Source organism: Poeciliopsis prolifica, unplaced genomic scaffold (genome assembly GCF_027474105.1).
Source record: "Poeciliopsis prolifica strain line A6 unplaced genomic scaffold, Auburn_PproV2 SCAFFOLD003, whole genome shotgun sequence".
Taxonomy (NCBI): domain Eukaryota; kingdom Metazoa; phylum Chordata; class Actinopteri; order Cyprinodontiformes; family Poeciliidae; genus Poeciliopsis; species Poeciliopsis prolifica.
The window spans coordinates 13586672-13599476 of NW_026562378.1; the positions used below are offsets into that span (position 1 = coordinate 13586672).

Below are 12805 nucleotides of genomic sequence, written 5' to 3' on the forward strand. Positions count from 1 at the left end.
GTTTTGCTGGCGAGCGTTCAGTCGGCATGAGTGGAAAATCCTGCTCTGCGTTTAAGAGGAATTAGGAGAAACATGAACATCTTTTCCCCGTTCGTTTGGATCCTGGACATTTTTCAGTGGACTCCTTTCGATTCAAATCCAGTTGATTGTTTTCTTAAAGGTGAGGCCATAGCGATTTCATTTTAACACTTTTTACTCTGATGTATTTTTCCTCTTTTTCATGTGATGTTTTTATTGTAGGGCTGGTAGGAGCCTGTGGAGTTTCAGTCCTCTATAATCTGATTAGAGTTCACAATTTCGTTCAAGCGTGCAGGTGAGTTTACAGTAGAAAAGGAAAATATTTAAAGTTTCCTTTAATTATTTTGAATTTCCTTTGCGCTCAGAGATCCTGACACCCAAAGTGGGCACAGACGGAGGTCGTCTTCCTCCACAAGTCCTCTGAGGAGGAAATGGAGAGCGGCGGTCCAGTTCTGGGGTCTGACCGGCGTCCTCTCTCTGGTGGGCTGCAGGGTTTCCTCTCTCATCGTACTGGAGTTTTCCCTCAGAGCCGTTTCTGCATTGGCCTCCGCCAGACGGGTGAGTTCACAAAATTCACAAAAAGCACAAACTAGAAAACTGTGGTACTATTCAGACAGGGAGTGAGGAGTTAGGAGGGAAAATTACCCCTTAAAAGTTGATTTAAACTTTCACCAAAGCTCAGAATCAAAGCAGTAGATTAGTACAATAAGAATATACTGTGAAAATACACATTATACCTGTGAAACTGAATAAATTTAATACTAATTCTCTACATTTGTGTCCAAAATGCATGAAGGAAAAAGGAACATTATTACATTGATTATGGAAATGTAATAAAGTTATGCCTTTTTGGGAGTAAGTTAGAAAAATAACAACAAAATTTATTTTGAAAAGCATTTTAAAGGATCCTGCTCTATTTAACTTGTGACTATATCCCTGTAGTCATAAATATAGACTGTATTTTGATAGATATGTTTCTCTTGCAGGTCAAAAATCAATCTATTGCACTGTTGTGGAAAAGAAGAGATTAGACATTTCAGCTCTGAAAAGTGGCAAGCATAACAAACATACAGAAAAATTTGAGGAGGTTTGGATTTAATTTAATTTACTTATCAAAGCGACTAATTTTGTAGGTAAGGAAAATTAAATACAAGATTTGTGTGACCCTGATAAATAAGATTAAATAAAATGGAGACAAATAAAGAATAACTAGACATGAAATTAACACAATAAACTAGAATCACTAGAAAAACCAAAGAAAAGCAGAAATTTGTTTGATCTAATCAAAGGAAATTAATTAAGGAACACAGAAATGAACAAAACCCAAAACCAACTCCAACAACCCCAGATTAAAACAGGATCCACAAAACATCAACATTTAATCAGAAAAGTTTTTAAAGCACCAAAAATAACAAATGTATGAATGGCTCCAAAAACAAAACACATTTTGGTTGCCTCACGTTTGGACTCTTTTCCGGCCTTGTTTTGTCTGAATTCAGGGCGTCGGGTCCAGAGCTCTGGAGTTGCTCCTGATCCAGAGCCAGTTCTCTCTGGGCTGCAGCCTCACCTGCACTCTGGCCTTCATCCACCAGGGGGCGCTGCACAGCTCCTTCGGCCTTCTCCTGGCCGCTGCGCTCAGCTGGGCATTTGCGAGCTACAGCAGCGGTCTTTGGCGCCATGTGGCCAGGCTGTTCCCGCTGCACAGGACCGATGGTTACTGCGGGAAGTGCATCAACCTCCTAACCTCTGGACACACCATGCTGGCCTCGCTTCGCAGGGTGGTTATCTTGGCCTTTGGCGCAGCAGCTGTGGCTTCCACCACCACGGTTTACGAGCACTTCTTATCCCAGAAGGACGCGATGAAGTTCTGGACTCTACTCACTCTCTGCTACACCATGTTGGTGGCCTACAACCAAGGTGAAGATGATCCTGATCAAAGAGATGATCGTCTGCGATCTGCAGCCACGCGTGGCTCCTCACGTTGTCTCGCAATGACGTCAGCCAAAACAGTGTAGAACTGAGTAGTGTTTTTAAATATAAAGATAACTTGAAAGGGTAGTTTTTGGCTATATTTAAAGTGTTTTCATCCAAAATCTGCATAAAATTTCCACAGCAGAATAATACAGATAAAATAAACTTTCCAGCGAAGGAAATAAATAGATTCTCATGTTTTCTTCCTTCTAAAAATTGGTATTTGGAATAAAATACAACATAAACATTTAGTCAGTTTTGCTAAGTATTTTTTAAACGTTCATGTAGGTTTTTCTGCTTTAAATTGGTTGGATTTTGTTAATAATAAAACAACATCCAACCAATGAATAAGGCTCTACTGATCAAAAAAGTTGTTTATCCCTGTTCTAGTGTGCACACTAGAAAGATATGCTTAAAAAAATAGCAATTAAAAACAGCTGATTGACAGAGTCTGAAACTATAAAAATACAAAAAGTGAAAAATAGCAATAGAATAATTGCAATTAAACAAACAAACAAATTTATGTCAGGATCTGAATCTACACAAATACAAAAAGTAAGAAAAACCTAAAATGAGTTATTGCAAAGCAGAGGAAACATATTGTCAAGATAGTTCAGGTAAATACATTGAAATGAATGAGCATTAGTGGGGAGAAATTAGTAAATATATAACTATTTAAGAAGTATATTCAAATAGTATTCACTGAAAGTCAAACCAGATATGATGTGGTAACAATTGGAAGTTTTAGTCAAAATAAAGTATGAAAGTTATATTTTTTTTATTGCAGTTAAAACCATTGTAGATGAAAAGCCATAACTGAGGAAATGAAGCTAGGTCAACAATAAAATACCCTCTTAAATTTAAAAGAAATGGGCCTAAGCGCAGTCTAGCTTATGAAAATGGGTTGCTAAGACTAATTAGCCAATAGCTAACTATTCTTTAGCTTCCTGTATGAAATGCATGCTAAAAGAATGCTAACAGCTAAAACTGTTGGCTAACGATTCAGAACATTTTAGAAAAACTTTTAAATGTTTAGATTGTTTGCACTGGCGAAGCTAACAAATTGACCAACCAACAGTTAGCTTACAAAACACACAAAAATGGAAACCGGACCATAGTTAAAGAAGTGGGATTTGTTTTGTATTGGTTTATGACAGGAATGCTGAACTTTTTAGCTAATTTAAAAAAAAATGGTGAAAATAAATCATCTGCCATTCATGAAGCTGTTGGCTGATAGTACAGTTTTACTTGGTTACAGTTTTAGAAAACTTGTTAAATATCTGAATTGTTTGTGCTTGTTTAGCGACAAGTTTTGCTAACATTTGGTTTGTGTAAGAAAATATTTGAATCGGAGATGCTAAAGTTGGGTTATTTTTTGAACTTATGGAAAAAAAAATGTTTTTTTTTTTATGGAAAGCATCCAGTTGAAGATTCATCCATACTCAAGATTAGCTGATGGCCTTGAGGGTTTTCAACATTTACAGAAAACATCTGATTAGGAAAAGCTTCGTAGGAAGTAAATGTCTGCACCGGTTATTTAAATAAGCATGTTAAACTAACTAGGTAACTAATAGTAACAAAAAATAACACCTTGAACCACTTTTCAAATCAATAAATCAAGTTTATTTGCATTGCAATGCAAGGTGCTTTTTACTTAATAAAAAGACAAAATTACAAAGTCATGAAGAAAACTTGTTTGTTCAGCAACTGAACAAACATTACACTTTGATTTAAAAAAAAATCAAATACATCAGAGATGTAGGTCAGTTTTTAATTCATTATGTTTCAAAAGCAACTCTAAAAATCAGACTTTAGTCTTCGTTTAAAGGACATCAGTGTTTTGGCTGTTATGCAGTTTTCTGGACGTTTGTTCCAGATTTGTGGTGCACAGAAGCTGAATGAATTTTTCTTTCTATCTGCAGAGGAACAACATCGGCTGAGCATCACAGAGACCCTGCTGCGCACCGTGGCGCTGCGACTGGGAGGCCTGCTGGTTCTCATGCTGGCAGTGGGAAACTGGACAGACGTTCTCCACATCCTCGTCGCTTTCCTGGGAGAAGGAGTCTGTCTGCTGCCCTCTGAGGATCTGCTGCAGGCTGCGTTAAAGGTCCTTCCTGTCCTGGATTGTTCAACGGCCTTATTATGAGGAACTTAAAAGTGACTGCTCAAACTTGTCTTGTTTGTTTTCAGAAAGAACGAGAAAGCAACCAGGACAAACAGAAGACCTGCCACAGGTCAAACATGAGAACACACCATCGTGAGTCAGAGGAACGGGCTCAGTGTTTCTAGAAATGCTCTGAATTTAGTTTTGAATTGGTGAGTGGTATCTGAAATAAAGTTTGGACAAGAAGGAGAAGGAGATAGTTCTGAGTATGTAGTTGGTAGCCAAAGGAAAACATTTCTGTTTCCTTTCAGGCTGAAAGAATTATTGAAAATTTCTTAAGTCTTATATCTTAGTCAAACTTCTTATGGACATGAAAACATATAAAAAACTAAAAACGTTCTGAATGCATGCACCAGATTTATTTTAGTTGAAGTCGTGACTTTTTTACACAATTCACCTTTGAATATTTCTGCAGAAAAAGGAAATTCTTAAGCATACCGTCACTGAAGTCTCGCTCTACCTCCATGGTTCCCTGATTGCTCCCACATGTTATCAACTTTTTCTCTACTACATGAGCTCACAGGAAAACCTTTTAATCTTATTTCTTGCCCAGCATCTTGCAGGACCAGATGCTTTCATGAGAAACTTTCTCATAAAACAACAATATCCAAGTTTTTAGCAGTAAAATAACACGGGACAAAGGGCTATTCTGTCTTTCCAGGAGTAGCGGATATTACCGCAGCTCTGAATTATGCTACTGTACATTCAGTCGGTCAATTGATCTGTCATCATCGATCTGAGGCGAATTCTTCACCTTCCCAGGGGACAATCATTATCATACATACAAACAGATGTGGGCCTCCTTTTATAACTATAATTTATTTTCACTCAGAGATGAGAATCATTGAGAAAATTACAATGAGCAATTTATGCAATCTAAGGCTGCAAGTCATTATTATTGTAGCAATCAATCAGGTTTAACTTCACATTCTGCAGATTTTTCATTAAAGCTTTTTTTGTATAAAACTATAAATACAACAAAAGAAGCAGGTGAAGATACAGCTATGCCGCTTTGGGTAGAATACATTTACAGACAGGTATATTTTTTACTTAAATGCAAAATGTATAAGATTTTTGTACATTTTTTGGTTTAATTACTGCTCTGAGAATGTCGTTCTTTCAGAAATTTTTATTTTAAAAGTCTGTATCCTTCAGTTGATGATTAATCAATGACTAAATCAGTTAACAATTATTTCAATAATCAATTCACCACATTTCAGCAAAGAGTAAATGTATTTGTGATTAAACAACTGTATGTTCCTACTTGAAAGAAATATGTGTAAGTAGCAATGAAGAGAAAATGTAAAGACTGATAATAATAATAATAATAATAATAATAATAATAATAATAATAAAGTACAGTAGTTTTATGCTGTGTGGATCCTTTACTTCAGCAGGAACAGGCTGCAAAAGACTAGAGACTGGAACAGAGGTTCACCTTTATCAGGTCAGTGACCCTAACCACGTTTCCATAGCCACGACAGAATTTTAAAAAGCATGGCCTAGTCAAAGTACACACCAAAATCCAACTGAGAAGGATCGTAGACGAGCAACAGATTTGTTTATACCAGATTTGTTTACTCCACAAATCCTTTGTAATTTTTTTTAGGATTTTAGAAATACAAATATCCTTTATTTCTGTGCAACAGCAGCAAAGTGATAGGAAATCACACAACGATAGAATATAAAATACAGAATAAAAACAGAATAAAGGGCAAAATGTTAACATAAATAGTGTGTAGTTATGAAAAAATTGCAATGACGTTGGTTGATTAAAAAATTTGCATCTCTATGTCACACCATTTACAATTAGTGAGAATAATTTAATAATTATATAATTTTGTTTTCAACAAACAAAGTCCTTTCCTGGGTGTTGAGGGAACAAAAGGCGGTGAAAAGCTACTCTGCTCTGACGGCAGGTCAGAAATGAAAAGTCAGGGTGCAGAAGGAGGTTCACAGGGTTTAATGAGGATTTGGGCTGTAAGGGGGCGGAGCCTGCAGGCCCTGGGATTGTATCATCCGTGGGCATGCTCCCTCCTGCAGCCGTGACATCACCGCAGCATTCCTTTCCACAGAGCTGGAACAACAGAGACCCCCATCACTCTCCTCATCGCCATCTCCTGTTAACCCTCTCTGCACGCCCCCAAATCTGCTCGGTTTCCAACATCCCTTTTTTAGCTTTGAAGGAGCGGAGTGGACGTCACAGACTTTTGAAAGTAGCCATAATATTTGCTGATCAGCAGCCCTGATATGACGGATTCAGTCCGGCGTTTTGATTGCTCCACACATCAAAACGCCACAAAGCGCAGAGATGCTGATAACCAGGAAAAGTTTGAGTGCGTCAAATGGTGTGTCCCAAAGTGGAGCTCTGCAGGGGCCAAAGGCTGCTAATGCCATAAGATACTGATAGTGAGTCAAGTCCAAAAGTGATATAATGTGGGGGAAGGGAAGAAGGAAAGAGGGGGAAGAAGAAAAAAAAGGAGGCAGACCCAATGAGGGAGGTAGTGAAAATAAGGTTAAGAGGACAATAAGGCAGAGCTGTACAGGAGAGACGAAACAGAGGAGAGTCAGAGGTGCTGTGAGCACCAGGTACGGTCCAATCCGGATAGATAATAAAATGGGAGTTGGCTGTGTGTCTGCGTGTCCATGTCAGGGTGAAAAACCCTTTATGACACTGTAAAAACACTGCTGTTGGGACAACTGCACGTTGCACAACTCTGTGTGAGCGTACATGCATCTGAGTGAGTGTATGACTGTTCCAGTGTTTGCCAAGTTTTCATAGTGGATGAATGTGTCATGACTTTTTTTCTTCTTCTTTCTCTTTCTCTCTCTCTCTTTTTTTTTCACTGCACTTTGCCAGAGATTAACTGTTCACTTTTTATGGTCAGGAGGGAGGCTGGGTTGTCATTCAGCCAGAGAAAGGAGGAGGGGTCGGCAGACGGCAGAGCTGGGGAGGGGAGGGAGATAGAGGAGGAAAAAGGAGTGGCTTTCTGCAGATAGGCGCCCCTCTCCACCGGAGTAAAGTCTTCTCTCACAGGCAGCTCATGGGAGTGGAAATAAAACAGAAACTCTGATATCCAGACCAAAGAAGAAAAAGATAAAGACTTGACTTCACGCCTCCTTTTGTACCAGGTAAGCTGGAGCCAGATGATTTGGATTCCTTCCTCTGAACCATTCATTGTGTCTGATGAAAGCTGAAAGTGTGATTATTCCTCTGAGGAGGAAAGTGAACAGCCTCTTAATGCTGACTGAGGGCGTTAACCTGTCTCTCTCTCTCTTGGTAATGACCTCTGGTCTGTGCTGCAGTCAGGCTGTATGAGGGTTTCACTCAACCATGGCATCAGCAGCTCCACAGAAAAGGATGGTCTCCTCCGTCTTCATCACTCTGTCGTCCCCTCACCGAGCCACCGTGACACAGCAGCAGCAGCAGCAGCCGGCCCTCCGCACCCACAGCGGCCCAGACAGGCAGCACAGCGCTGCAGGTGATGACCTCTCCTCCCTCCGGCGGAGAGCAGAGGAGACGTCACCCACTAACACTGGCAGAAACTGGACCGGTGCGGGGCCCCGGGCCAGAGCGTCCGTCCCTCAGAGTCAACCCCGACCTGCCCCAACAGGAGCCACCAAAGCTGAGGTGCAGGAGAAAAACAGCAGCTCTTCAGGTATTCATGACCGAGCTTGTTTTAAAGTGTTTGTTCCTCATTTTCAGCCTTCATTGGATCCCAACGGTTTCACTCGGAAAGCTGCTTTAGGAAGCAGAGGTTCCTAATCCAAACCTCCTCTGGCGTTCTGCACAGAAAAGAGTTCATGTTGGAAAACATTTCAGACATTAATCAAAGCAGGGGTGTCCAAACTTTACGCTAAAATCTTCCAAAGTACAAGAAAAACAATAAAACTATAATCTACACTACAAAAATACAAATATTTTTGGTCTAGTTTCAATTGCAAATATTTTTGTACATTTAAAAAAAGACAAAACTTGCTTACAGGTAACTTTTCTGCAAAATATAGCAGCTTGTTTTAAGTATATAATTCTTAAATATTACTGATTTACAACAAGACATTTTTCTTATGTCTTAAATTAAATAATTAGCCAGTGAAATTGGTACAGTTTTATCAAAATCAAGCAATTATTCACTTAAAACAAGCTGAAACATTACTTTTAAGTTAGGTTTGTCTAATTTCAAGAGAACTAAGATATTTGCTAAATAAACTCAACCAAAAATATTAGGTAAGATTTTGTGTTTTGCAGTGAAGCAAATAAAGTAGACTTAATTTCTTTTCTTTTTTTGGTGGGAAAGGGATGTTATTTATCATAGATCCAAAACTTTATTTGATATTTGCTTCTCAAATTCTCTTAAGCTCTGTTGAATACATTTATTCTGTCATGAAACTAAATTTAGCCGAGGTTTATAAATTAATTAAAATCTAATTTGGATGCAGCGAAGTCAGCTTTTCAGTAAAAGTCGCTGGATAGACGTGGTTCTACTTATTTTGTTTTATTTATGCACTGCTGAGTTTCAGGAGGTCCCCATGCTCTCTAATCTTAAATAACTGTAAAGTTCAAAAATTAAATTTAAAAATGTAAGACTGAAAATTGTATTAGTATTATTTTGTTTCCACATTGAAAAAAATAAAAAGAATTGTGCTCTAAAGGCAGAGACAACAACATCAACTTGGCAAATATTTAAAACCTACAAATGTTTAAAAAAAAAAAAGAAAAAGAAAGCAAATAGTTAAAGATGATATTTTTGGGTGGTTTCATCTGTAACATTTATTGAAGTGTCATGTTTATAACAACTTGTCATAAACATGAAAGAGTCTTTATGTATGTATGAATGCTGTCATGACGTGTCATTCAGTAAATAATGAATTTTTAATACAAAATTTTATTAAAAGTCCATTATAAATATCAACTTTCCATCAAAAGTGTTATTATTTATTCATGACAACATTCATAAAGACGCCTTCATGTTTATGACAGTGTCATGTTAATTCCTATCCAATAAAACCATTTCTTCCATAAAGTAAATCTGATTTTGTTGATTTCACTCCCAAACAGAGTTTTTCCCTCCTCCTCCTCCTGACGTTCTACCTTCATCGTTCTCTGAAGGTGCAGCTCTTCCTCCTCTTCCTCCTCCTCCTCCGTCCCTGACGTCTCCCCTCCATCCACAGAGTCCTGACCAGATTCCAGTTTCCAACAAAGAGGTATCGCATCCCATTAAAACCTCGTTTTTCACATCATAATATACAGTTCTAATACTGGTGATTTTTTTTTAACGTCTCGCAAAGTCTAACAAACTCATGTCTTGGAGAAACAGCAAACTGAGAAGAAAACAAAATAAAATTCCTCACAATAGCGTACTTCAAAACATTTTGTTTTATTATTGTCTGGACTAAATAAAATGGAACAAAAGACAAGGAAGAGGGAAGAGATCGCAACAGAAGATCCATTGTTTTACTGGTCTGTGTGTTTTTCTTTGAAAGTCTTCCTGCAATTTTCTTCATTGTCCAGATTTTTCCTGCACGTTTTCAGATGCACGAGATTTACAGTTACCTCATCTGCAGCTGTGGAGAATTTGACACAATTTATAGATTTAGAACAACAGAATAATTCATAGTTTGTTGACATTTATATGTTGTGACCTTCCCAAAATAATGGCTTGCATATTTTTTATTTTGCCAGAAGTGATTTTTTTGTAAAAATAACAATAAAATAAATAATAATTTTAAAAATTATAATAAATAAATAAATAGATTAAAAAAAAACCTCTTTCTTTCCAAAAGATGTTTCAGGCCAAAAAAAAAAAAAAAAAAAATCACTGTTGGCAAAAAAAAAGACTTAGAACATCATTTAAGAAAAACTGGACCAGGACAGATATTTGAGTCTCTATGTTGTTAATAAATTGTGTTTTTCAAGTGCTTTTTTCAGTCTTAGTTTCCTTTTGCATTAATTATTTATTACATTTTCAGGTAAGCGCATTTTCACCAACCAGAGGCTCAAAACATGATGAAGAAACTAACGAGATTCACAGAAGGAGCCGAGAAGTGACCACAGAGAGCAAAGGTTGCAAGATTTACACTTTCAGTTTAACATGAATCATTGTCTGATCTTAACTTTTGTAATATTTGCAACTGTGCAGATTTATGTGGCTTCTGTCGGAAACCCATGGGCTTTTCTGAACCTGCGATAGAAGCCCTGAACAGGATTTACCACGAGGGCTGCTTCCAGTGCAGATCCTGCCACGTTCCCCTGGCCGGGAAGCAGTACTACAACAAGGCAGGAATCCCTCTGTGTGAAGACTGCTATCAGGTGGGTCATCGCTCATTTACCTCCAAGAAAATAAATCAAGGTTAATTAGCAATGGGGCTGAAGGAATCCATTTCTACTCTGCAAAAACACAAAGTCGTACCAAGAATTTGGTCTAGTTTCTGGGCAAATATATAATGTACAAGTAACTTTTTAGAGAAATTTTGGAGCCTGGATTAAGTCAATACTGTCTTATTTTAAAGTGGAAAAAATGTCTTATTAGTGAGCTAATCTCCCAGAGGAGGTAGTATATATTGTTCATCAATGTTAAAAAGTCACAACAGCAACAAAAGGAGTGGATGATGTTTCAAATCCAACACTTTTTCAAGCAGACGCTGTTTCATACACTCTACTGGTCAGAGACAAAGAATTCAAATTTTATTTCTGAAAAAGCCGTCGAAGTCTAAAAAAAACTTTGAAAGACATTTACATTACATTTTGGAGAACTATGGATCCAGATTTTAAAAATTAAAAAAAAAATGCAAGTTATAGCTAACTTGCATTGAATTATAACTTCTTAGGTTATTATTAGACCTAATAACTCTGTTATAAAGACTTATTAGGGCTTGATGATTAGTCGGTGCTGCATCTTTTTCTGTGTTTTAGGCCAGTTTGGAGCTGTGCTGGACGTGCGGGGAGATTATCACCGACCAGATAATCCGTGCAATAGAGCGAACGTACCATCCCTCCTGTTTCACCTGCACAACATGCAACCAGCAAATTGGAGCACAAGCTTTTGCTCAGGGGGAGGTTGGTGAAGTTTACTGTCTGCAGGACTACTACAGGTAAGAAAAAAACAGCAATTACGTCAAGTGCTATTAGCAACAAGAATGTGTTGCAGGCCCTGTAATGTTTTGTTTAAAATCCTTGTACCTTGTAAAAGAATTTTACAGGTAGTGAAACCTTTCAGTCTTTGAATGTGAAAAGCTGGAAGAGGCAAACCCAAACGTCTGCCAAGGTGTTTACATAATGTGTTGACAACTTGAAACATGTCATTCAAAAATGTTTTACCTTCAATCTGACTGACCTTCAGCTTCATTATCATGAGGGAGAAAATCAAGGTTTTATTTTTTATTTCCAGCTCAGAAGGTCTGAAAAAACCCTCCAAAAAAATGTATGCAAGTTCTGAAAAAGGATCACAATTATACACTACTTTGTGATGGATGTTTTAACTTACTACCACTTAATTATTTCAGTGTGTAAAACATGATGTTTTCTCTCATTTACACCACTTTTATGTTCTAATTCAAAACTATTTGCATACAGAAAATATGCTCCGATGTGTAGTGCCTGTGACCAGCTCATCATTCCTAAAGAAGACGGTACTGATAGCTACACTGTTGAGTGTCTGGGGCGCTCCTACCATGAGAACTGCTACAGATGTGAGGTAAGTATTTACTCTGCAGACAGTCTCCTGAATGGACTTACTCACAAACATGTAAATACGCAGATGCACGTTATTCTGCAGCCGGCATGTCTTTCTTCTTCTCTGCAGGACTGTGGCATCCAGCTCTCCCCTGAACCAAACGAGCACGGCTGCTATCCTTTGGAAGGGAAAATGCTGTGCAAAGCCTGCCATGTCATCCTGGTTTCTGGGCAGCAGTAACATCACCTGTTCTCGCTGCAAGCAAGAGAAAACTGAGTGTTCAGCCCAACGATTCACATGTGCCTTTACAGGAAAGCATACGTCACAATGCTTTCTTTGATGACGCATCTAACTTCTTTCCAATTTGTCAGGCTTTCAGAGAAATACAAATCAACTTTTCTTTTATACTTGATCATTTTGCACTCGAGATAAAAATGAACATATTTATGCAACTGGCTTTGCAAAAACTGTTTGTAACAAACTCGTAGAATCTGGATTTTTTAGCCTTGTACAACAAAAAATATATATATTTTAAGCATTTATAGAAAAACTAAAGTAACATAATATATAGCCTGTTAAATTAGGTTCTAAGATACATACATGAATTGGAAATGTTGCACCCTCAGTATATAAATGTATTTAGTACATAATCATATAACAGGTTAAGACAAAGCACAGATCAAAACAGCAGATAAAAAGAAAGATTCCTCAGTAAACAGGTCAGAGCCTGCATTATTCATCCTGATTTGTCAAATCTGTTTCAGCTTTTTAAATAAATGGGTTTTATTTTTATTTCTATATCTCAAAATGGCTTCTGGAATTACATATCTTTTGAAATATGTAAAAAATAAAATAAATCTTTTTTTGAGAAAAACGGTTTCGCTGTTTTGATTTTTTTTAAACTATGACCAGTTGTAGACAAATGTCTTTTGTTAGGTTTCAGACATGGATAGACAGGCCAACTTCAATAGCTGATATT

General features: G+C 37.5%; 2 protein-coding genes across 3 annotated transcripts; both read left to right on the forward strand.

Annotated features, from left to right (window-relative positions):
* Window positions 1-12: 12 nt before the first annotated feature.
* LOC129356124 (transmembrane protein 82-like) lies at window positions 13-5511 on the forward strand. Its single transcript, XM_055025735.1, has 6 exons — window positions 13-160; window positions 241-313; window positions 384-576; window positions 1518-1935; window positions 3912-4096; window positions 4180-5511. The coding sequence occupies exons 1-6, from the start codon at window positions 73-75 to the stop codon at window positions 4276-4278; spliced, it is 1056 nt and encodes a 351-aa protein (XP_054881710.1). The 5' UTR covers window positions 13-72; the 3' UTR covers window positions 4279-5511.
* Window positions 5512-7160: 1649 nt separating this feature from the next.
* On the forward strand, window positions 7161-12700 carry fblim1 (filamin binding LIM protein 1). 2 transcript variants are annotated; one of them, XM_055025755.1, is made up of 8 exons: window positions 7161-7285; window positions 7460-7812; window positions 9213-9358; window positions 10124-10217; window positions 10294-10463; window positions 11067-11245; window positions 11727-11847; window positions 11956-12700. In XM_055025755.1, exons 2-8 carry the CDS (start codon window positions 7488-7490, stop codon window positions 12064-12066), a joined length of 1146 nt encoding a protein of 381 aa, XP_054881730.1. In that variant the 5' UTR covers window positions 7161-7285; window positions 7460-7487; the 3' UTR covers window positions 12067-12700. The 2 variants fall into 2 exon arrangements, with proteins under 2 accessions (XP_054881730.1, XP_054881737.1); XM_055025762.1 differs by having other exon boundaries at window positions 9264-9358.
* Window positions 12701-12805: the final 105 nt, after the last annotated feature.